At 40.3% G+C, this 26,472-nt stretch overlaps 1 protein-coding gene and 1 long non-coding RNA gene across 4 annotated transcripts in view; one reads left to right on the top strand and one right to left on the bottom strand.

Moving 5' to 3' along the window:
• Nucleotides 1-26,472, top strand: part of LOC101933896 (chondroitin sulfate proteoglycan 4-like) — a 145,937-nt gene that overhangs the window by 95,419 nt on the left and 24,046 nt on the right. The window contains exon 10 of one of the 3 annotated variants that reach the window (XM_008170595.3): nucleotides 8,486-9,778. The exons of 1 other annotated variant lie outside the window; for it this stretch is intronic. In XM_008170595.3, the coding sequence (XP_008168817.3) occupies nucleotides 8,486-8,505 (20 nt within the window). In that variant the 3' untranslated portion in view covers nucleotides 8,506-9,778. Of the gene's footprint in view, nucleotides 1-8,485; nucleotides 9,779-26,472 lie in introns of those variants that run through there. One more of the 3 variants, XM_065598917.1, reaches the window with a different exon arrangement.
• LOC135984239 (uncharacterized) overlaps nucleotides 17,059-26,472 on the bottom strand; it is a 31,765-nt gene continuing 22,351 nt past the window's right edge. Inside the window, exon 3 of the long non-coding RNA XR_010602163.1 lies at nucleotides 17,059-17,188. This is a non-coding gene — a long non-coding RNA (uncharacterized LOC135984239). The remainder of the gene's footprint in view (nucleotides 17,189-26,472) is intronic.

The raw sequence follows: 26,472 nt of genomic DNA, 5'->3' as shown, positions 1-26,472 counted from the left end.
GTGCAAATGGTGCAGCTGCTCATGGCACCCCCAGGATCAGTCGCATGACTGAAGAGATTACAGAGGCAGCAGGTACTCACTCACCGGGATCTACAACTGCAACAGTTGATGCTGCTTCCTCCTCTAGTCACCTTCTCCAGCCTTGGAGACAGCTCCTGCTGCCCTGCACAAAGACAGCCTGAGCAGCTCATTCTCCAGGCACAGGAGCAGATGAAGCAGGGAGGTTAAGTGGTTAAGCAGGGGAGAGTGAGCAGAAGCCGGGTGAGGAGTGCATAGAGTAGAACCTGGCATAGGTGCAGGAACTCCCTCAGGTTCTCTGGAGAACAGAAATTGGGTGTATGAGGAAGCAGAAGCTCTGTGGGTGGTGGGCAGATGGGCCCATACGTGTTCATGCGGGTCCAGTGGCCTGACAGGTGTTCAGGAAGAAAGCAATGTGGTGTGATATGTGGAAAGTGATGGAGACTGCACAAGGGCTAAGTGTGTGAGAGAAGTGTGTGCTGGAGAGATGCGAGTTTTGAGGAGAAAGAACTTCAAATCCCGGCTCTGCCTTCTTTGAAAGCGTTAACCCTAATTATTTTTTGCACTTCCTCCCAAAATCAATAGGACTATCGATTGAATGTGGTAACCTCCTTTTACACAGAGTGAGACATAATAACAAAGACAGCCTGAGCAGCTCGTGGAATTAATTTGCAAACTGGACACCATCAAATTAGGCCTGAATAAAGACTGGGAGTGGATGGGAAAAACTAATTTCCCCCTGCTGATACTCACACCTTCTTGTCAACTGTTTGAAGTGGGCCACCTTGTTTACATTGGCTTCATTAGCACTACAAAAGTGATTTCCACCCCTTCTTGTCAACTGTTGAGAATAGCCCACTTCCACCTTAATTGAATTGGCTCATTAGCACTGAGCGCCCACTTGGTAAGGCAACTCCCATCTTTTCATATACTGTATATTTATACCTCCCTACTGTACGTTCCACTCCATGCATCTGATGAAGTGGGTTTTAGCCCACAATAGCTTATGCCCAAATAAATTTTATAGCTGTGTATTTGATTTGTCCTTCTTAAGTAAAGTACTTTGCACTTTATTGAATTTCATCTTGTTGAATTCAGACCAATTCTCCAATTTTTCAAAGTCATTTTGAATATTAAACCTGTCCTCCAAAGTGCTTGCAACCCCTCCCAGCTTGGTGTCATCTGCAATTTTTATCAGCGTACTGTCCATTATTCAAGTCAAAGTATATCATGTCTACTGCTTCCCCCATATCCACTAGGTCAGTAATCCTATTAAAGAAGGAAATTAAGTTAGGGTTGGCATGATTTGTATTTGAAAAATCCATGCTGACTATTCCTTATAACCCTATTATCCTCCAGGTGCTTACAAATTAATTGCTTAATAATTTGCTCCAGTCTCTTTCCAGGTATTGAAATGGTCTATAATTCCTTGATTCTTCCTTGTTCCTGTTTTTAAAGATAGGTACTATGTTTGCCCTTCTCCAGTCTTCTGGCACCTCTCCCATCCTCCAGGAGTTCTCAAAGATAACTGCCAATAGCTCCAAGATTGCTTCACCTAGATCCTTAGGTACCCTTGGATGAATGTCATCAGGCCCTGCTGACTTGAATGCATCTAACTTATCTAAATATTTTTTAACCTGTTCTTTCCCTATTTTGGCTAGCATTCCTTCCCCTTGATTGTCAATATTGTGTTGCGTATCTGATCATCAATAACCCTTTTAGAGAAGACTAAGACCAAATAGCCTTCTTGATGTCATCAGTTATTAGTTCTCCTTCCCCACTAAGTAGAGGACCTACACTTTCCTTCATCTTTCTCTTGCTCCTAATGTATTTAAAGAACCTCTTCTTATTGCCTTTTATGTCTCTTGCCAGGTGTAATTTATTTTATGCCTTAACCTTTCTGATTTTGTCCCAACATATTTGTGCTGTTCTTTTGTACTCTTCCTTATCAATCTGACCATGTTTCCACTTTTTGTAGGATTCTTTTTGATTTTCAGGTCATTAAAGAGCCCCTGATGGAGCCATTTTGCCCTCTTACTATTCTTCCTTTGAATCAGAATAGTTTGCAGTTGTGCCTCTATTATTGTCTCCCTGAGGAACTGCCCGCTTTCCTGAACTCCTTTTTCCCTTAGAGAACTGGTAGGTAAAGTCCCATGGGAAGATAATCTGAGTTTGTTAAAGTCTTCTTTTTTGGATCCATTATCCTTATTCTGTTGCTCTCACTCTTTCCTTTCCTTAGAATCAGAAAATCTATCATTTCATGATCACTGTCACCCAAATTGCCTCTTGCCTTCAGATTCATTACCAATTCCTCTCTGTTTGTCAGAATCAAGTCTAAAATGGCTGTCCCCCAGGTTACTGCCTCCACTTTCTGGGGAAAAAAGTTGCCCCGATGCATTCCAAGAATTTAATGGAGATTTGGTGATTTAAAAGACAAATAGCAAGTATGTTTGAACTGGATTTTTGTGCTCTTCTGAAAAGAATTCTGGGGTAGCTACTTAAACAAACCTGAAGTTAAGAAGCTTCCCACTTCAGGCATTAACCACAAAGCTTCCAGGCCAAATTCTGATCTCATTTACAACAGTATAAATCCACACTTTGGTGAAGTTAGTCAAGATTTACATTGTTGTCACTGAGAGTTGAACTTGGCCTTCAGCCTTTTGCTCAGTCCAAAAATGTGACAATAGAGAAAGAGTAACCTTTAAGCATGAGGTTCCCAGAGGAATTTTGAGTCAGATGAGATGGGATCTTGATCTCACTCGCTTAAAAAAAAAAAAAAAAAAAATCTCCAAACCCTCAGTGACATTTTATATAAACTCAGCTAAAAGATAGAGGGAAAGAAACAAAATACTGTCTGCTTGACAATCGGATACAGAAATTAAAGCAGAGACATAGAAGTCTCACCCAGACATGGAATATATGCTTGTGACATAATTATACATAATTGAGTGACATAATTATAACAACGAGGAAGCCCTTTGTGGCCACTTATTTATTACCTGCTTCATAGAAATGTTCTGATGATTAATGAGTTAATGTTCATAAAATCTGAAGATGTAAATAACAACAACAACAACACATCAATGCTAAATATCACTATTACAAAAATTGGTAAGAATTCTAAAAGGTCTTTAATTACCCTTTGCCCTCTCTGTTAGGATCAAACTGACAGGGCTAGATTGCAGCATGAAGCTGCAGGGGCCTGGAGTAGAAGACCTCTCAAGGTCCCTTCCAGTCCTATGATTCTAGGATTCTATGAAACATCCAGTACCCAAGATGATTGTGCTGGGCTCACCAACCTTAAGAATGGGACATCAGTATAAGGGCCGGACTACACATGGAGTTATCCCTGATTAATTCCATGTGTGGATACTCTTATTCTGAAATAACAGCTCTTTGTTCCTGCTTTAGTTTAACCCCAGGGTTTGGAGTAAGAGTGTCAATGCATGGAGAAAAACAGGGATAGTTAATTAGGGATAACTCCATGTGTAGGCAAGCCCTTATACTGATGGGAGAATGAGCCCCTTATGTTTGAGGGGCATTAGCTCCCTCTCAATTTACTACTTGTGCACAGCACCACCAACAGATCTATATAACTGATGAAAATGCTGCAGCAGCAGTTGGCAAGCAAACGCAAGGATTCATCATCCAAAGCAATAAAAAGGAGACACAGGCAGGGTCTCTTGCTGAAACAAAAGCCTGGCATGATTACTTTCACATACAGGAGTATGGCAGCCTTCCCCAAATTGCTATGCATGAAAAGAAAAATTGGAAACGGCTGTAGCAACAAAGGCCATATATAGAATCCATTTCTCGGAAAACTGCCAACAAAAAGAGAAGCGTAATAATCCACAGCTGAGCATTTGCATATTACTAGTGCCAAAAGTACAGTATTTAAAGGACAATGAAAGAAGATTATTCTCCTTAGAAGAACAAAGTAGCAACAAGGATGTTGACCATGGAATTAAAACTTTTTTGTAAGTCACGACAAAGGAAGAAACAGGATGGTAGCAACTGATGAAAGCTCAAGACTAGTGCTAGTGTTTTTTTTAAATAGCTTGAATCTTCATAGTCCAGAAGAATTTGAGATCCTCCCATTATTGACATTAGCCAAAATTATCTTATAAAATAGACTAGAGATGAACAAGTGTTTCACAAAAGTCTGTACTCCTATAACTTTACTGCAGTACGAAATCTAAATGATGGACTGCCATAGTCCAAGGGAAACAAGCAACCCAACTGAATGAATCAGCTGCAGTATGACATTGCAATCCCCTACTTTTTGTTACTTTGTTGTGTAAATTCTTACAAGTTCTACCATAGATGTAATAAGAACAGGAGTATTTGTGGCACCTTAGAGACTAACAAATTTATTTGAGCATAAGCTTTCGTGGGCTACAGCCCACTTCATCGGATGCATAGAATGGAACACCCAGAAAGAAGATATTTATACATACAGAAATCATGAAAAGGTGGGAGTAGCCCACCTGTATGTATAAATATCTTCTTTCTGGGTGTTCCATTCTATGCATCCGATGAAGTGGGCTGTAGCCCACAAAAGCTTATGCTCAAATAAATTTGTTAGTCTCTAAGGCGCCACAAATACTCCTGTTCTTTTTGCGGATACAGACTAACATGGTTGCTACTCTGAAACCTGTCATAGATGTAATGTTTACTGTAATTAACTGGGTACTTGACATGAATCAAAAGTAATGCTCTTAGCATTTCAAGAAACTATTTGCTTTTTCTATTGAGAATGCTGAATGGCCACATAACATCTTCCTTTAAAATGAACTAAGGCCAGACTCATTTACAAAAGTTGGGCATGTCTCTTCCAACATATGTACACCAGGGATAAGAGGGTTATTTGCATTTCCTTTACACACATTAGATAATTTTGATTAAAAAAGAAAAGAAAAGTGAGAGGTGAGCAGAGGATTTTGAGAACCTCTTGTTCCCCTTTCTGATGTCATTTTATCACATACAGAGCCCCAAAGTGGTTGCAAACCTTTGTAAAGAGGCTTTATTGTTGTGCTAAACAGCAGAGAAAGAATTAGGGTAGTCGGTGAAGAGAGGTGTGTGAGAAACAAGGTGGGGGAGGTACAGTAATATCTTTCATTGGACCAACTTCTGTTGGTGAGAGAGACAAGCTTACACAGAGCTCTTCTTCAGGGGTATGTGGCAGCCAGCCAGCCGTGCAGTGCAGCCATTGTAGTGTAATAATAGAAGGGGTGGTGATATCACTTGCAACAGTCTTGAATAGGGAATACATTCACTGATTCAAATATTTCACAACTGCAAAGATTATGTTGAAAGCATCAGGCCATTAGTAAAGTTGGTTGAATTATATTATTCATTCTGAAAGATTTACCTTATGCAGATTGCCCATTCTTATGTTGACAAACTACCCACAAATAAGATGTGATTCTACTATTTCTACTAAACCGACCCCTGGTCCGAGCCGCCTCTGGCTGCCGGCTGAGCCCTAGCTCCAGGCTTCTGGCCAAGCTGAGCACCCACCCCCACCCCAAAGCCAGCAGCAGCTCAGCTTGGCCAGAAGCCTGGAGCTAGGGCTCAGCCGGCAGCCAGAGGCGGCTCGGACCAGGGGTCGGTTTAGGTTGGCCAGTGTGCCTGGGTCAGGCCAACCGCCGGACTGGGGGTCAGGCCAGCTGGCATAGCAAGGGCAGGCCAACTGGTGTGGCTGGGGCAGGCTGGCCAGTGCAGCCCAGGGTTGGGATGGTTTGGCCGGGGCTTCTCTGGCTGCAGTGAGGGGGTGGGGAGACACGACTTAGGGTTCCGGTGAGCAAAAGGGGCAGAAGGGGTTGTGGAGCTAGCCTCCCTCAAGGGCAGTTGATGCACTGCCCATGCCTGCCAGCATGCTGGTAACGCCCTGAGTGTCTGTGTGCTAGACAGCCCTGACTCCAGCAGCACTACAGCCCCACTCTGGTTTCCACCCACCTTGGTTACTACTTGCAGGGTGACCCCAACACATTCCCAAGCCTGGATTTTCCCAAAAATGTGTTCTGAAATGCCCAGCCTCTCCTGAACAGTTCAGATCTTAAGGTTCGTTGCTCCTGTAAGGAGTCAATATTCAACATTTTGTTACTTTAACTAGAGTTACCAAACAGTTCAGTTTAAAACACAGCACTGGATTGGTTTAGATTAAAAACAAAACAAGTTTATTAACAAAGGAAGATAGGTTTTTAGATTAATTCAAGTATAAAACAAAGTTAGAAATGGTTATAAGTAAATTAAAATGAAAATTTGCATCTAAAAGGCTAAAATTTAACCCAGCAAGTTTTGGTTCGAGGCTTTGTTTAAGATGTCCTCTTTCACCCAAGTCTTCCAGCAAGATGGTGACTGACCCTTTCCCTGGTCAGGATCTCTCCAAGAGGCCTAAAGCTGCTGGTGCCTGTGACTTCTTAGGTAAAAGAGAGAACTTGAGGTTTTCTGCCCCTTTCTTTTATAATCCAGTGAACCTTTGAAGTGGATTCTTCTGAAGATTACCCCTCAAAGAAAAGCTTATCCAAATAGCGAGGAAGATGACACGGAATCTTGTGGCGAAGGTCTCCATGCTCTTTCTCCGCTCCCTTGCCCTCTTGTGTTTGCACAAATGCAAATTGTTCTGTTTCCTGACATCTCCTCCTCCTGCTGTTTTCATGCCCCTGTTTACTACTTATATGTACATTGAGGTAAACATACATTCCTTTGTTTAGGATAGGCCTGTTTAACAACTTTTGCCTAGGCAGGGCTGTCTGGTTTTGAAACATGTGCTAATAACATCATACAGGGGCTATTCATAACTTTACCTATAATGCTGCTACGTACATTTCACCATGTGTTATTGACCAGCAAGTTGTTGGCTTTCAAATGACACCTCACATATTGTGTACAAAGATTATTACAATGGTGGGTAGCATGTGAATACAGGGATGCTTTTGGGTCACACTGAGTACCTTTTCTTTCTTCAGGCACTTATAAAACCAAATCCTGGCCCTATTGAAGTCAAGGGCAATGAAATTGTATACTGGTTACCCAGGTTTGAGATAGTCCCTGGTCTGCCAATCAAGGACGTTCATTTTCATAGTCTCCTGTATAAAAATAGATTATTTATCATTCTAGCATTCTGCCCCATAATTTAACACTAGTGATGACATGAGCACATGGTTTTAATTAATTCTCATATGGCAAACTTTTAGGGTTTGTGCTAAAAACAACTTCAAAGTAAAGCATTTGACATGACGACAGAAGCAGGAAGTTGTTAACCTGTCTCAGAGTCAAGATGGAGAGAAAGGCAACTCACTTTTAACTTTTTCCTGCTTGAACATTGTAGGTTATCAATACTGGTACTGTTGAAGGCTAATTAAACTAATGCAGAAAAAAATAATGAAATCATTTTAATCTTATTAGATTGTTAGCTTTTGTGATTGGTCTTAATGCAAATGATTAAATACTTTGTATATTTTTGTTCCCATAGCTTAAGCTTATTGAGCCAAATTTCTGCTCTTAATTACCCTGGTATATTCTGGAGCAATTTCTTTGTCACTGGAGTTGCTCCATCTTTACAGTGGTATAACTAAGAACAGAGTTTGGCCCATTTATTACTTCTGCATGAAGGGATCATAGTTATTTATTATAATCAGATACTGAATAACTATCCCAACTCAAAACACAAGCCTATTTTTCAGGCTTCAAGGGAGGCAGAGGCAGAAGAGAAGTCATGGTCTAGGCTGTCCATTCAAATGTATGGAAAATACAGGGTCTGCCCCAAAGATGCTGTCTGCAGTCAGTCCTAGTGTAAATTCCAGGTGAAAATGTTCAATTGACTCCTACTGCTCCACATGACAACTAAATTTTGGACTAGTAGCTCCCAAGACTATGGGCCTTCCAACAGAAGCCCAAGGAAACCAGTGGAAACTAACAAATACCAACAGCAATCAATACAAGGATTCCAAAGAGTCTACACTAATGTCTACTAGGGAAGATAAGAGTAAGTGAAGTCCATTAATAAATAAATAATCAGTGTATCCTATCTGATTTTTCCAGCCTGACTATCTTTCTTCCAGGCATCTGAAAACAGTTATTTAGTCACAGTTACGCTTCTTCTGGAGGAAAAAAGTATCTTTTGTTGCTGTTATTCTCTTAATTACTCAATTATAATCTACATAATTCTCCTTAATAGTCTTCCTCCAGATAGCCGAGGTAAGTATTCAGAGAGGGGGTTAAGTTCTGTATTTTTAAGTATGACCAAGCATGTTTTTTAATAAATAAACTTATATTTGTAATAATACTGTGTGTCTGTGACTTTTTTTTTTTTTTTTTTTACGTGTTGTGATGAAAGAACTCGGGGTTACGTTTGAACCAAGCTGTGTTTTCTACTGCTGTTTTATATGAAATAAACCTTCCAGAGGCAGCTCTTCCATGACTTTTTCTCTTTAACTGAAATTTCCACTTTTTTTCCTCCTAGGATACTCTCAGCCTTTTTGACCTGATTCTTATCAAGAGATGCATTCCCTTTTCTTTGTGAGTCTATTTGGTGGAAATGCTCCAAGCAGAATACTGAGTTTGCATAATTTTAATTGACAGCTGCATTTGATGACACAGCAGAGCCTATTTAATTATTTTACTGTTGTAATTGCCATTTAATTATGAATATGTTTCTGAAACAGTGGCATATATCCTGTGCTTTTGGTAACAGTATATGAATAAAAATCTTATTCTTAAGTACCACTTCAAGAGAGGTTCACGCTAATTATAACCGTAATATATTTAAAATGTAATAATGAAGCTTATCCTAGATAGAGTACTGGATACCAGCCAGTGTTCCTTGAAAGCTCCTTTTTTTTTTTTGGTAATACAATGAAGTATTTGAAACTTCACTCAATTAACAGAGTTGTTTGTACTGTAACATTTGGAATAGATGTTCCCTGACTATTTATTAGACATGTATTGAACTATCTGGCTGCTCATCAACTGGCAACAGCAGCGAGCTACTCCACACAATTAGTTTGCACCTGCAGCTGAATAGCTTGATTTCGTATCTTGTCCTGGAACCTTATGCAACGTGACAGGACACAAGATTAAAAAGTATATCTTTAAGTGCAAACCACAGCAATGTCTGAAATGTTTTTGTGAGCTAAGCTGGCACGTTTCTACCAATGAGCGGTCTGATATTTTTCATGCAGGCTATTATTAGAATTATTTTACTGTTTAAAGACCAGCAGTAGCCTGGTGCTTGTTATTTCATTCACTGTGTGAATCTGGCACAACTGGCAGTTTCTGCAAGTGAGAAACACGGGGCTGGAACAGCAGTGTTATTGTAAGTCAGGTTTGAAGCCTGCACAACAGTCTGAGTTCCTGCCAATCTGGAAGCAAGGAACTAGTAATCAAACATGGGACTCCCGCTGGGCACAGCAAGGCACTTGTGATATTAGCAATGGAGTCAGTTACAGTCATACCATCTGCGGGTCAGAATTGGTTGGTTATGAAAAGGCACTTGGCACCATTTCACCAATGTTGCTTTTAGAAAATTGATTAACACTATTGTTTCAGTTTAGAAACCAAATATATTTACCAAACAAAGCATTTGCTCCTAGAACTCTCAGCTAAAGGGACAGATTTTTCCCCTCAGCAAATGTCTTTTAGGATATTCAGTCAGCATCCTCTCTCAAGTCCTCTATCACATAGAATTTTTCTTTATACAAATGTTTATCCCTGTTCTGTAAATGACCTTTGAATAAATAAAGATTGAGTTAAATTATTGGAGAGGATCTAACAGAGAAATTCCTATTTAATGATTCACTCTATAATACCATGTAGTGAACAACTCATTCCTAGGCCAGAGAAGGCTAAATGCTTTAACCCTCCTGACTCTGAACAATCAAATGGGAGAAGGTTACTTGAAACCTGGAGGGGAAAAAAAGGAAGAGCTTAAATGAAATCCTGTGCTGTTCTATGCAGCTGCTGGCCCCCAGACCTCTTAATTGGAAGTTTGAGATCTATCTATGTGCAGATCTGGCAGTGTCTCCCATAGGTCATCATCTAAAGGCCATTTCACAGCAATCTAATCAAATCAGGGCCAATGATGAGGTCTGCCTGCATGGCCACTCTGTTTGCATACACCAGAGACACACACCCTTCAGGAGTTCCATTGGACTGGGGCTTTGGCAGGCACTCTGCACCTGGGTGAATTATATATAAAAAAAGATACACTGAAATGTTCACCCCAAGTCTGTGACCAATCATTTATTTAATAACTAACAAGGAATTCACCCACTTTAGAAGTCCAAATCCTCTCAAGTCTCAACTAAGCAGAAGGTGCTGCACTAGCCTTGAGAGGTTTTCTGGGCTAATGTCTCCTTTTGCAGTCTTCAGGGGAGGAAAGAGAACCCATTACACAAGCATATCCATTAGCTATTTTTACTGTGTGGCCCTCAATTAATCTTAGGGAAACCAAATACTACTGAAATGAGCTACCATCATCAGTCACTACCGGTTAACTTTTGTAAATTAAATATTTTTTCTGCTGTTGCATCAGGCAACTCATGCTGATAAATGAAGGACCCAAATCACATTACAACATCATGACCCGTAAATAATGGAAACCTCTTTAAATCCATTAGACAGAAAGATGACAGTACTTGTTAGACATTAGGGGCCCAGGCCAGATTCATTTCTGCTGTAACTCCACTGTAGCCAACCCTGATTACGAAAGAGCCACAGCTGGGTAATGATCAGGTGATTTCCCTACAAAGAGCACCTGGGGGGAAATGAAATGAAGATCAGAGACTGATTGGAGTAAGCAACCAGCTGGGACTGAGAGGATTCCAGAACCCATAGGGCCTGCCAAAGGAGGAAAGGGCCGAGGTAGGATGGTCTGTGAGTAGGAAGAGAAACTTGCTCTGTGTGGACTTCACTTGGGGACTTGGAGTTGTATTTGGAGTCTCCAAAAAAAGCCTGCGTGGTGTTTGAGGAGCTAACTGAGACCACCAAGGGGCACTGGGAGGTGGCAACCCATTCGCATCTTTGTGTCCATTTACGTGGAGAGAGGGATATTGAACACATACTACATAAAGATAATATAAAAGCAATATTTCATCATTAACCATGGCCCTTCTATTGCACCTTACATCTTCAACGTCTGTGTAAATTCTTTCTGACACTCAAATCTTTGTACCAGACTTTAAATAAAATACAAATTTAAAAAGTTTACTGTGAAACACTGCTTAAATTATGAACAAACTTAAGTATAGAAAATATGATGGACAGAAGCCTGGAAAACAGAATTGTCTGATGAATCTGAGAGTCTACTAGTTCCCCGGAGTTTTAATTCTAATTCTGATATCAACACTCTGTGACTTTAGGCAATTTATTTAATCTATCTGCCTCAGCTTCCACCATGTAAATGGGGCATGGGCGGACAATATAAAAACAAAAATAATACCACACGGGTTTGTAAAAATAAGTTAATTTTTATAATTCACATTGGAGACGACTTTTCTGCTAGGTACTATTATCAAATATGTTGGTCACTCAGTGGATGGGCTAGCATCAGCTCCCAGTTTACCTACACCTGCTCACTCTGGACTGAACATTGAAATCCAACATTTTTAAATATCAGAAGAGTCCCATAAACAAGCCAATTTAATTCCAGCCTTTCTAATCCACCACATGTTCCAAATCAAAATTCCTACATAGGTACCAATAGTCAAAAATTTTCAAGTTTTCTGGAAAAATTGCTGTTCTAAAGGTTTATTATATTGGAAACAGTGAAACAGAACCCATAGCACATGAGTAAGTGCTTGACTAAATGGGAGCTTAAGACCAAAGAATCATAGACTTTAGAGGTGGATCATGGTAATTATCTTCTTATGTAAACAATGCAGAAAATTTCCCTGCTGTATATGTTCAGTCTAGCTTTAACCTTCAAAGAGATACTTCTCCCAACTTTAAGCAGAAGATGGATTGCATATCCAACCAGTGTGAATGAAATAAAGAGCAACCTTTCACTTATGTGAATTTGCAAATACCATTCCCAGCCTCAAACTCAGTACAATGTGATTTTTCTCTGCTGTCTTTGCATCTCTCCTTTCTTCAATAAGTTTGTTCCCTGATGAGCTGACATCAGAGCTCATATGCTACTATGGTTGTCAGGTTAGCTGCCTCATTTGATCTTCAAATCAAACAATTATAGTTCTAGAAAGAGTCTCTGGAGCAGCTGCTATTAAACAATCCATTGGAACTAAAAGAAACACATCCACATTTGAGACACAAAACCACCTTTTTAATAACATGCTAAATGTTTCCATTTATAGAGTAATTCACAATCATAGCAGGTAACCCTATTCAAAACATTCTTCTGAGCTCCCTTTAGCTGTGTGGATTATTCAACACTAGCATTAAGGTCATGTTTTATATTTTGTAATAATTAAAAGGGCTTGGGCTGAAAAGTTCAGCCCTAATCTAACAATATAGCCTTGGTATTGTAGAGCTGTGGACCCTGTAGGATGTAAGGCTGTAGTTTTAAAGGTATATAGGCATTGCTGCACTCAGCAATCTATAAAATTTTATGACGTTTTAGTTTCCTGCATGAATTATTGTGTGTCCTTCATTTGTGGCTTTTGTCACACATTGTATCCTGTATTTGGGCCAGGTTTAAACTGGACAGTTACAAGTATTCATGCATGCTCTGTTGTTCTATGCATGAAAGATGAGTACTCTACTTGAAAAGAATGTTTATGCAATTTTCTTTCTAATTCCAGTACTTGAAGCTATGAGTTCATATTAGCTAGTGTTGTATGAATTGAATTAGCAATATCATTAGGACACAGTGAGTTCTACCTATATTGCCTAGAACTACAGTACATTTACCATACTGACAGTAATAGCAAAATTGTCTATTACTATTGTACTGTATCCTGTTAACTCACAGTAAAATAGTGGGTCAAACAAGTAGTCATGCTTTCTGCCTGTTATAAGTATCAGTATGTGGAGTGTGGTGAACTTTGGAGAGGAACTACCAAGGACCACAGAGTACTTTCCACAGAAGGGAGCTGTGTAGCATTAACCTTGTATGCCATATATAGCACACACAGGCACACAGTAATCAATACAGGAGTCAAATTCAATCAGTACAGCCTTGGCTTTTACTTTTCTAACAATTCAGATAATTTTCAATTGCTGATTTCTGAATTCAGGAGGGTGGCAGTTTCTCAGAGACAATATTAAAGGTTCAACGGAAAACTATCCTGATGTGATGGAAAGAGAGGAAGAATCACAAAAGGCCAACTTGGCTTCATCAGGACCTCTTAGTAGGATTTCTTTTTGATTTCCAGGTCATTAAAAAGTGGAAACATGAACAAATGGCTAAGAATGAGTACAAAAGAATAACTCTAGCATGTAAGGACAAAATTGGAAAGGCTAAGGTACAAAATAAGTTACCCCAGCAAAAAACACAAAATGCAAAGAGATTCTATGAATACAGTGAGAGCACAAGAAAGATGAAAGAAAGTGCAGGCCCTCTGTGTAGTGGGGAAGGAGAGCTCATAACAGATGACATTCAAGGCTGAGGTGTCTAATACCTATTTTGCTTCAGTTGTCATTAAAAAGGTAAATTATGACCAGATATTTAACACGATTAATATTAATAGTAAGGGAGGAAGGAACACAAGCTAAAATAAGGAAAGAGCAGGTTAAAGAATGTTTTGATAAATTAGCTGCATTCAAGTCAGCAGGGCCGAATGAAATTCACCATAAGGGTACTTAAAGAACTAGCTGAAGCAATCTTGGAACCATTAGCAGTTATCTTTGAGAACTCTTGGAGGATGAGTGAGGTCCCAGAGGCCTCAAGAAGGGAAAACATAGTATCGGCCTTTAAAAAGGGGGAACAAAGAGGACATGGGGAATTATAGACCAGTCAGCCTAACTTTGATACTTGGAAAGATACTGGAAGAAATATTAAACAATCAATTTATAAGTACCTAAAGGATAATAAGATTACAAGGGCAAATCATGCCAAACCAACCTAATTACCTTCTTTGATAGAGTTACTGGCCTAGTGGATGGGGGAGAGGAAACTGTAGACATGATATCTTGATTTTAGTAAGTCTTTAGGCACAGCCCCATATGACATTCTTGAAGGAAACTGGAGAAATGTGGTATAGATAAAATGTTCATAAGATGTGTGCAAAACTGGTTGAAAGATCATAGTCAAATAGTAGTTGTCTAGTGATGAACTTCAGTAAAGACAAGTGCAAAGCACTACACTTAGGAAGGAAAAATCACATGCACAACAACAAAATGGGGAATAACTGGTGAGGCAGTAGTACTGTTGAAAAGGATCTGTGGGGTTAGAGTGGATCACAAATTAATGAGTCAACAATGTGATGCATTTGAAAAAAAAGGCTAATATTCTGGGAGCATCATGTGTAAGACATGGAAGGTAACTATCCCACTCAGCACTGGTGAGCCCTCAACTGGAGTACTGTAGCCAATTTGGGCACCACACTTTAGGAAAGATGTGGGCAAATTAGAGAGGGTCCAGAGGAGAGCAACAAAAATGATAAAAGGTTTAGAAAACCTGACCTATGTAGAAAGGTTGAAAAAAACCTGGGCAGATTGTCTTGAGAAAAGAAGACCCCATAACAGTTTTAAAATATGTTAAGGGCTGTTTATGAAGAAGACCGTGATCAATTGTTCTCCATGTCTAATGAAGGTAGGGCAAGAAGTAAAGGGCTTATGCTATGTCTACACTACATACCTTACAGTGGCATACCTATACTGCTGCAGCTGCACCTCTGTAAGGTCTTCCATGTAGCTGCTCTATGCGGATGGGAGAGAGCTGTGCTGGTGGCATAATTAAACCACCCCCAAAGAGCAGTGGTAGCTATGTTGGTGGGAGAGCGTCTCCCACTGACATAGCGCTGTCCACACCAGCGCTTTTGTTGGTTAAACGTATGTTGGCTGGCGTGTGTTCTTTTTCACACCCCTGACCAACAAAAGGTTGACCAACAAAAGTGCTAGTGCAGACAGAGCTTAAACTGCAGTAAAGGAGATTTAGGTTAGATATTAGGAAAATCTTTCTAACAATAAGGACAGTTAACCCCTGGAATAGGCTTGCAAGGGAGATTATGGAGTCCACCTCACTGGATGTTTTTAAGAACAGATTGGACAAACACCTGTCAGGGATGGTCTTGGTATACATGCTCCTGTCTCAGTGCAGGGGGTTGGACTAGAGGATCTCTTGAGGTGCCTTCCAGTCCTAGGTTTCTATAATTATATAGTTTTATTTCAAACTTTATCATTGTTATTGTTATTAGTGTATATGGGGTAGTGCCTAATGGCCCCAGCCTTATTGTGCTAGGTACTGTACAAACACATAGTGAGTTGGTGATGGGTTGGACCCCCCCATCCGGGGTGCCACCTGATGTGCTGGGGTTCCACTGAGCCCGCCCGTTTCACCAGCCTGGGCTTCCTCCCCCTGTCCTTGCTGAGCCAGGCCCTTGAGCCTTCTCTACCACACACAGGTGAAGCCACACCCAGCTGCAGACACAGACTGAAATCAGCTCTGTGTGAGACAATTCAGCTCGGGACTTTACCCAGCACTCGCTTCCACACCTCCTTCGGGGTGTACACCCAAAATTATATTGTCTTGCGCTGTATAGAAAGATCTGTACAGCATAAGCTCATAAAGATCACCCCCTCCCTGAATGTGGAGGGAGATATGCACAGCTTTTTGTTCCGCCAGATATGAATTGCACAAATTGGGTTTTGAAATAAACAAGAAATAAGTTTATTAACTACAAAAGGTAAATTTTAAGTAATTATAAGGGATAGCAAACAAAGCAAAGCAGATTACTGAGCAAATAAAACAAAATATGCAACTTAAGCTTAATTCACTAAAGATACAGGTTACAAAATGTAATTTCTCACCCTAAATGTTGTTTTAGGCAGGTTGCAGAGTTTCTGCAGCTTAGAGTTCCAGTTATTTCTCTTTACAGGCTAGTCTCAGCCTGGACTCAGCCCTTGCCTTTCCCCAGCTTAGTTCCTTTGTTTCTTCAGGTGCTTTCAGCATTTTTCCTTTTTGGGCAGGGAGGCAATGGAGAAGAGCCCTGATTGATTTACTCCCCAGCCTTAAATAGAAGTTGCATAAGGTGGGAATCCTTTGTTTCCAGTGGAAAAATACCAGCAGTGTCCAAGGTGGTACTCCATATCAGGTGACATCATCAGATGACCCTGCAGTGTCAAAGCAGCATCCCAGGAAGCTCCTCAGGAAGATGGGAGTTTAGTATATTCAAAGTTCTATTGTCCTTCTTAAAGGGCTCATTCAAATTGATTGCCTATGTCTGGTGGGCATTCCACCAAATACACACACAGTTGTAATTGTTACATAGTCAATATTCCTAACTTCAGATACGGAAATGATACATTTATACAAATAGGATAATCACATTCAGCAAATCATAATCTTTCCAATTATGCCTTATATGACCCATCTTGTATAAAATATATCTGTTATGCCATATTCATATGACGAATATGAGATGTAGAGTCACAGAGTCTCTGCCTGACAATTTTTATTCATCTGAGGCTGCTAATGTAATGATCCATAGTTGCATGCATATGAACACCATGATCACCAAGTAGGATTTAGATTAGGAACAAGTATCTATCACTTGAACTAAAGTAGTGTCTCTGCCATTTGATAATAAGCAACAAGATACTAACAATGTCCAGAAAAATCACTGGAAAGAGACAATGGGACATACTCTCGGGGTTTGTCTTGTAGGTCAGGTTTTGTCAGCTTGTTAGCTAAATCTGAGCTAAATTTGTAGTCCAGTCAAGGCCTCAGCCAGGAGATGACACTAGGAACCCAGGTTTCAGAGTAGCAGCCGTGTTAGTCTGTATCCACAAAAAGAACAGGAGTACTTGTGGCACCTTAGAGACTAACAAATTTATTAGAGCATAAGCTTTCGTGGACTACAGCCCACTTCTTCGGATGCACACTAGGAACCCAGAATCCAGCCGGAGACTTTGGTGTGACCCAAATGTAATATCATTGGACTGATCTCTTTCTTTTCAAAGTTTTATGGTAGCTATGCATGCTTTTTGTTTTTCTTTATGGAATGTGTGAATACTAGGTGTGGTCAAAACAGTTTTCATGTTGGTTTTCCTGTGGAAAACATTAAAACAAAGATATATTTGAAAATTTGTAAACATTTTTAATTTTTGATGGAAAACTTTAGAAGTTTTTTAAAAATGTTTGTGTTTGAAAATTTTACTTTTGTATTGATGAGAAAAATCCCACATTCTTATTTTTAAAAACTTTCCACTGTTTTCCCCCATTGGAGAAGAAAAAATGACCAGAGAACTAAGTGGGGAAAAAAACAAGCTCTCTCTCTCTCTTATTTTTTTCCCATGGGGGAGGAGGGAAGGCAAAGCATTAATTTGTGTTTCTCTAATTTAAAAATAGAAATGTTAAAAAGTAAGTAACAGAGTCATTTCTATTTAAAAAAAAATGCTTTCCCCACTTTTCTAGTGAAAGAAGATAGAGCAGAAGTGGGAAGGAAGGACAGAAGGTAGACACTTGCCCACAACTTCAAAATGAAATATTTCCAATCACTGAAATGTTGAAAGTTTTTTGTTTAAGAAAGAAACACTTTGCCAAATGATTTTTAATGAAAACTTCCTTATTAGATGAAACCCCACTTTTCATCAAAACACTTTCAATCAACTCTAGTGAATAACTAATAACTTTAATGAAAGTCTGCTTTGCTTTTTCTAATCAGCAAAAGCAATAAAACAGATTCTATCTACTTACTGGACAGGCAAAGAGAAAATACAGTCATAACACAAATGCAGACTAGAAACACTACTACCAAAACAACTGAATAAAATGTAATGTAATTATTTACATTTTTTAAAAGGTTCCTGGTTCTAATATCTGTTCTAAGTAATCTTCCATAAACTGGATAGAGGTCCACTTATCCATGGTGTCTGCAACACTCCCTTTTCTCTCAGCAACACACCCACAAGTGCATGTTTTGGCAAGCTTTAGAATTTTGGCACCCGTGTTCCCTTCTTCCTGCCTTTGTTCTGCTTAATGGTAAGTTGATGTTGGACAGCTTCCAGGGGTGACATGCTGTGATGTATAATAGACCGGTGTTATTCTAAGAATTTGGCTTAAAAGCCAGAGAATAGGAAAGTGATGATAAGCACCTGTTCAATACTGGCCAGACATGACACTTGAGCTCCATAACACTGCTGCTTTTTCAAAGAAGGGCAAAGAATTAAACATGCAGGCTTTAATTCAGCAGTCCATCCCTACTCAGCAAATACTTCTTGTTCGGCACATGCTTAAGTGCTTTGCTGAATAGGGATGCACTTTAGCATATGTTTAAATGCTTTGCTGAAGTAGGGACTAAGTTTGTCAAAAATATTCTCATATGCTGGTTTTTTTACTTCTATGGTCAACATACTGTGGACTGAGTGCTCTGTATGATGAATTATTCATTAAAGGAACTGCAGGAAACCAATAAGGGAAATATGTATCATCTGTAAATTATGCATGACACTTCCCCCTGAATTAAACAGCTTAAAGTGTGTTTGAATGGAATCTCCCCTGGAAATCTGTGAAAAACAAAAAGGGTACCAAATGAGGCATCTTAAATGTGAAACACACACACATCTAGACAGTAAGGGAAAATATTTATTTTTGTTTCTTGGGGTCTGATGCTGCAATGCTTAATACTTGACTTCAGTGAGCGTTTTACTTGACTAAAAACTGTAAAACCAAGCCCTACAGATTTGTCCAGGGTGTGATATCAGCCTTGGCAAATTCAAATCTTCAGGGAGCAGGGATAACAATTAAACCGCTTCCCCTCCACCCACTGTTTACCATATAGGATACTTCTGACAACTATACCAACTTCCACAATCATTTTACGGCGTTGTCTTTCTCATCTTGTCATTTTTTTTAAGTAATAGGCCTATACTTCTTCATAAACAACAGGGATGTTTATTTGATAATTGAAGCCCAAGCTAGAGCATCCATATTTGAAGTTGTGTTCTTAGAGGCCATTTAAGGAAAAGATCACAAATCTGAAAGCCTGAAATGTATTCTATTTGAAATCAAGTTTTCTGTAAGGCTCATGTATTGCTTTGATACTCATAACAGTTCTCATACATTAAAACTAACCCAGCCATTTGTTCCACTCATTCCTACAATGTTGGATTAAAATGTAAAGAGCTGTTAGTGGAAAGAAGTGTAGTCAAGAATGCCATGGCATTAAATATCAGAGAAAATCTTAGAGCACAGATTTTTTCCCCTCAATAACAGGCAGCTTTCTATTAGAGACATAAAATTTATACAGCGAAATACAATAAATCAAATGACATTCCACAAGTCTCTTTTTATACCATATGTTTTATTAATGCTCCAAAATACACAGCAGCTGTAAAGTTCATCCAGGAGCAAGGAGTAAACTAAACATTACCAGCATAAGTTTACTGTAACTTGTTATCCAATACTCTGTCCTTGCAGAATCCTTTTCACAAAGTGTAAGATTTTTGCAGTGGTATTTTTATATTAATTTCACAGGGCATTGAATCTGAATCCCAGTGAAATGTGGTGGCAAATGCCAAGTATTTTTGCTCTGTGTAGCCAGACCCCCAAGAAAAGAAAAAAGTTGGAAGCTGCTAGCTCCAGTTTAGAGTTGTATGGTCAATACACAGACATCATTGAAAAGCTGGTGTCTGTCACTGATCAAAACTATAGCAATGAAGTAGGAAAGGATGGAAGGGAGTGACACTGAGTGGACCCCCTAAACTTGATGGCTATTTTACGGTGTTTTCTTTCAATTTAGAACAAAAAGGGGCCCCCGCAGCTCTAAGCACACTCAGGGCCGGCTCCAGGCACCAGCAAAGAAAGCAGGTGCCTGGGGTGGCCAATGGAAAGGGGCGGCACGTCCGGTGGGTGGTGGTGGGTCCTTCAGTCCCTCTCGGAGTGAAGGACCCGCCGCCGAATTGCCACCGAAGAATGAAGCAGCGCGGTAGAGCTGCAGCTGAAGTGCTGCCGGTCGCGGCTTTATTTATTTATTTTTTTTCCGCTTCACCGCTTGGAGCGGCAAAAAAGCTGGAGCAGGCCCTGAGCACACTGCCAATTATTTCAAATGACAAAATGAAGTAATAATGCTCCTTCTACCAAGCAGCAGCTTTAAATACAAATGATGATAATCCTTCACATTGGCCAGTACTTCTGTCTCCTCTAGCGCTCCTCAAAGATCAGACAAAACAAATGGGCCCTGTGGCGTACCCTGAAAATCAGCAAATCTGGCCTATGCCAGACCTGGGGCTTAATCCTGCACCAGTCATGTCAATGGGAGTTTTTCCATTCACTTGAAAGGAAGCAGGATTGAGCCCTTAGGGTGGAAAGGCAGTCCAGAATCCCCCATACTTTACACCATGCTCTCTATCTATTTGCTGCCCTCTTACACCAAGGGGATCTAGTATCAGCACCTCCACTGATTGCTACATAGCTCATTACTTGTCCATGGCAGATATCAGGTCTTAATAGCCTGGGGCAGCCTACTTGAGAGGCCCGCTCTCATGACAATGTCAGATGTGGCAATCTGGATATTCTACCATACCATGAAGTTAATGGAAAAAACATCAAATCAGGGTTCATTTTTGATTAAAATATTACAATGGGTAAGAGAAATGATACTGTGACATTCAATTTAGTATAATCTGCTGTATTGAATGTTCTCTCTACAATTCAATGTGTCATGAAATGTCCAGTTTGCCTCAGCATTCAGTGCATGTATGCCACAGAGATCAGCAGGGCTTGCCATAGAGTTCAAATCCAGCAGACTGAAAAGACTGTGGGGGCCCTGGTTGTACTAGACAACAATGAACACTCTCTTATAGGTCTTAACTTTGCACTACTAGGCATACTGCCAGATGACTAGACAGTAATTTGTTCAAAAATTATTATGCAGTCTCCTTTCATGTGCTGAGCTCTGCATCTTCCAAAATGGAAACTCTCTCCAAAAACAATTGGCTACAATGGAGTTTAATCTATTTACACCAGCCAACGGTCTGGCCTTGTAATTCAGATCAGTCTCCGGCTCCTTCATGTGATCTGGTATTGCAATTCCTGGGTCTAGTTCACTTCTGATTGAAGTAAATAAATGAAGTTATGAGTCCAGAGAATTTGGAAACTTATGTTTCAGGAACACAGAGGGCCAATTCAGTTACTCTAGATTTATTCAACTGCATATAAGATCAGAATCTGCCCCTTAGCATTCATTCAGTTCTTTGCAAGAATACATCACATATTTAAATTAATGTTAGCATCATGCTTTTCTTTCATTAAATGTGATTTGCTGTTCCATTACTGCTGTAGAAACAATCCCGTAATTTCCCTGTGGAATACATAATAGAATTCAGTTGTAATCCATTACTATTCATTATGAAGGAAAAAGTGATGCAGGACAAATCACTGTTCTTTCTATGGGAGGACTGAAAGGGGGGGGGAAAGGAAGACTCATTCTTTTCACAAATTATGTGACTATCAATAACTAAATCTGCTAATAAAACAAACGTGCAACAGACAAAGTGATATTTATCACATACACAATATTGCTCATTTCCCATCAGCATTTTATCTAATGACATTCCTAGAATTCAATTAACAATAATACTGATTATGTCAAAGCACTTCACAATGGGGGTATTGTGATCTGCGTCGACCCACCTACCCGTTAGGGGGCGGTGGGGAGCTATGAGGTCACTGGCCGGCCTGGGTCACACCTCCGTCAGCGGGGAATTAGCGGCGGGGCGGCCGCCAGCCAGAGTCTGTAGCGCGCCCCTCAGGCAGGGGAGCGCCGGCAAAGGTCAGTAGCGCGCCCCTCAGGCAGGGGAGCGCCGGCAAAGGTCAGTAGCGCGCCCCTCAGGCAGGGGAGCGCCGGCAAAGGTCCCGGCGTGGCTCGGCCGGGTAGGGGAACGCAGGCCCACCCTACACCACTGCGTTCCAGCCCAGGGCCCTGTCAGTGGCAGGACGAGGGTCCCGCCACTGGATCAGCGGCGTCCTTCCGCAATACAGACTCACCGCTGTGCGGCTCTGTCCCTGGGCTACTTCCTACCCGATTGCTCGTCCGAATCCCTCTGGTCCCGCCAGTGCATCGGGGTAGTCCGCTGCTGGCAGCTCCAGCTCCAGCTCCCCCTCAGGCTCAGGCTCCTCCAGCTCCTCTGGGTACTCGGCTGCTGGCAGCTCCAGCTCCCCCTCCGGCTCCTCCAGTTCCTCTGGGTACTCGGCAGCGGGCAGTCCTGGCAGCCCCAGTCCGTCCTCCAGGTGAGGTCTCCACTGGTCCAGGGCCACCCCTGGCGTGGCAGCAGGGTCTGAAGGGAGCAGCCCACCGTCTGCGTCTGCCTCCCTCCCTGGTGCTGCTCTAACTGAGCTAAGGGCCCCGCCCTTTATACTTCCTGTTCCACCCCTCCCCTTCCCGGGGGTGGAGCGAGCTTGGGCTGGCCCCGCCCACTCAGGCTGAGGGAAAGGCCCTTTACCCTCAGGTTCGGAGGGCAGCCACCCTGGCCCCCTACAGGTATCATTATGCCCACTTTAAAGATGGGGAAACTGAGGCACAGAGGGCTTAACTGATTTGGTTAAAGTCACCTGCTGAATTAATGACAGAATGAAGATTAGACCCTAGTCCTATGGACTACACTGCCTCAGGGACCACACGTTAGATATATACAGAACAGAATCTTCAGAAGACTCCATCCATATAGTAGTAATCACTGGTTTTCTCAAAGGAGTATAAAGCTGAAAGTATGGAGGCTTGAACTCTCTTCTTTCCTCTAGCATCTTAGAATTAGTCAACATGGCCTGGGAGAGAGGGTGTGGCTTTCACATTAATGACCTTCTATCTTAAGTATGCAAACAAAGATTTCCAACAGTCCAGGGCAAGCAGTATTTTTACTACTGATTCATGGCACCTCTGAATTATGTGGTAATGTTTCTGGAATTTAAAAAAGGGCAAATGGTGAAACAAGACTATTTGCCAATATTTAGTGTGGATTATTTTACTATTAGAACCTCATCTTGCAGTCCTTTATGTAAGCAAAATTTTCTTAAAGTCAGCTTAATTTAATCAAAACATGTTCCAAGATCTCTACCTTCAATCTCTCTCTTCTGTCCTCTTCATTTGAGACAAGGGAAACTGAACACAAGCCAGCCCTAACAGCCTAATATTCTTGAATACTAATCCCACCAACTCCCTCTCTGGTCCAGGATATATCATTTAATCTCACTTCCTCAGTTTCCCTAGCCATCAAATGGGGATAGTATGTACCTACTTTACAGGAAAGTGGCATGAGAGTTACTGAGCTAATGTTTGAGAAGTGCTCTATAGACACTATGGGTTATTAATACCAACTAACACACACATAAAAACCTATTTAAATGAAAAATTTTAATGTCAAAGTTGGGGGGAGGGTTGAGGATGTAATATTAGAGAGGGATCCATTTTTTTTTTTAAGTTATCAAAGTGATGATAAAATATTTTGTTTGCCCAAAATAGGTGTTTTAGTAAATGAAAACTTCCAATAACCACATCAATAAATTTTTGATAATGATTTCAATAACATTTTAAAAAAAATATATTTTCAGAAAGCAATTAATTTTTTTTTTTCAAAAAAAGACAATTTGTTGACAATATTGATAATTTTTTGTAAAAACAAATAGTTTTAGGGAAAAAGGCCACTTTTCAATTTAAAAACTTTTAGTTTGCAAAATTTTGACTAACTCTAGTTCAAATGCGTTTGAATAATAACCTCAAATAATTCATTATGATTGAATCTCAGGTCCCCTCTCTTGTATTTGTTGACCTCCTCTGATATCCTTGCATGTTTCTGGTCCGTCTCTCCTCACCCTCTACCAGTTTGGCAATTTGGACTTTAAAATAATTTATATGCCTAAAATGTACTTAGTAAGAATTTTATTATTTTGTTTATTATTTCAGGCTTGCCAGCGTTTTCTGCTTGCTCTGGATTACTCCCCCAGCAGTGCAGAGATTGTGGTTTTTAACAGCATATTCTCATTTTTGCTAAAAAACGTTATTCTGGGATTTAAGTGCTTGTGAAATAACCACAGCAATGCTGTGGGGAAGGGTCCCGGAACTGTCTCAGCAAGCCTGTAGTAAGACATTATTAATAAACAACAGGCAGCATTCAAAGATTCCTGGAAGAAAGCAAACAACTGCATGGTACAAAAGATTGTTGTGGCTTCAACACAATTCTCTATTGATAAGTGAACTTCAAGGGAGTTTAGTTTGTTTATATAAAAGAGAGGAAGATATGGAATAAACAGTGAAATCTGTCTCACTCAGGAGATCAACAAAATAGTTGCATCTGAAGATCGAGCACTATTGTACGTAAAGGGACTGATCGTCTCTCACTTACACCAGTGAAAATCACGAGCAGAACCACTGAAGCCATCATTTACACCAGTTTTAAACTGGTGTGAAAAAGGAGACAGAACCAATATAACTGGGGCTATTTTGGTGCAATCTCTTGAAAGGATATTGCTTAAAGATGGTCTTTTGTACCAGTTTCACTTGTGTAGTGAACAAACAATGTTGAAATTGCTTTTTAAAAGTACCAAAACTGGAAAATAATATCCACTGATCGCACACCTCTAGTTGTCACCCCACACTGGAACCCATACAGCATCAAACAATTACAACCCTTACTTGATGAGAACCACATCCTGAAAGATAGCTTTCTCCAACCCTTCTAGCCTCCAGTCAACCCAACCAATCTTGGCAACCACATCATTAGAAGCAAGCTCTCCACAGAGCAGGACACACCAACTCAAAGCAGCACCAGACTCATAACAACAGATGCAAAACTTGCAGCCATATCTCCATGGCTATGATGATCAATACCCCCCACAATACAGCCTTTCATGGGTCCTATGCATGCTGATCACAACATGTAGTATACCTCATCCAATGCATCAAATACCCCCACAACAATTATGTGTGTGAAACTAGACAATCACTACATTCTTGAAAGAACTCATGCAAAAAAATAGAGACAGAAACACCCTATCACCTATGGATGAACATTCGTTCACAAAGAGATAACTCCACATCTGACCATCCTCAAAGGAAACCTGCACACCTTCAAATGATGAGTCTGGAAGCTTAAATTCATAATTCTGCTAGACATTAAAACTCATCACTTCATCAAGACACTGGATTTATGACTCATTATAACAATCTGTAACCCACTAACCTTCCTTTGCTCTACGACTGCAGCATTGTCAATTGACCACTTCATCTTAACTGGTTCTCTTGCAGCTTAGACTACGGCCTTGGCTACACTTGAGAATTCACTGCGCTGTGACACTTATATTCAGCTGTGACACTCTGATTACCTTTTCTAAACGTGAAGAAGAGTTCTGTGTAACTTGAAAGCTTGTTTCTCTCACCAACAGAAGTTGGTACAATAAAAGATATTACCTCACCCAACTTTCTCTCAAAACTTTTGCTAACACTTACAGATTTAAATACCCTTTTTAATGAGAACAGTTACACAGAAATAACAGACCTGATTCTCTCACTCTTCCACCTATCTGAACACTTTTATAACTCCATTGACTTCAGTAGAGTTACTCCTGAGTTAAGCCCTGATTCAACAAAGCACTTACTTAATTTTCAGCAAGTGAGTGATCCTATCTCTATTCAGCAAAGTGCTTAAGTATGTGTTTAAAGTTAAGCAATATGCTTAAGTCCCATTGGAGTCAATGATATTTAAGTACATGAATAAAGTTAAGCATTTGCTTAAGTGCTTTGCTGAATTCCTATTGGGAGGGTTACTCGTACTTAAAGTTAAGTGAGCGTAGAAGTATTTTGTTGAATCATGGCCTTAAACTGGTGCAAGAGAGAGGGGTCTTGTGTCAAATTACAATATTTAACAAACAAAAAACATCATAGGCCTGTTATTTTATCTGGATAGCACAGTATATGTCTCGGCAGTATGCAACAGTTCCAGAATTTTTTGCCTGTGCACACATGTGTAACATTTACAATCTAGGAACTCCTTGGATACTACTTAGTTTCTCTAGGAATTTTCAAATATTTGTATTCTTAGCTGTGAACTCCTTGTATGGAAGCCATTACCATACATAACTTCACTCAGTCTGGCCTTGTCTCTGCACAAACTTGCAAGGTATAGTTAGAGTGACTTAGATAAACTGGTGCAAACTCCTGTGTGGACACTCTTTTCTCTGTTTTAGAGTGGTTAACTGCTGTTTAGCTTAAATCAATAGGAACTGATTTAAACTAATTAAAAATTAGCCTGAGTTAAACCAATTAGGAGCATCCACGAGTTTAAAATCACAATTTCCGTTAAACTACTTTCCATGTAGATAAACCCTACACTTGGCCTTGA

Source organism: Chrysemys picta, chromosome 6, assembly GCF_011386835.1.
Source record: "Chrysemys picta bellii isolate R12L10 chromosome 6, ASM1138683v2, whole genome shotgun sequence".
NCBI lineage: Eukaryota > Metazoa > Chordata > Testudines > Emydidae > Chrysemys > Chrysemys picta.
Note: the sequence above shows the minus strand (reverse complement) of the source record. Positions and strands in the feature narration are given on the sequence as shown.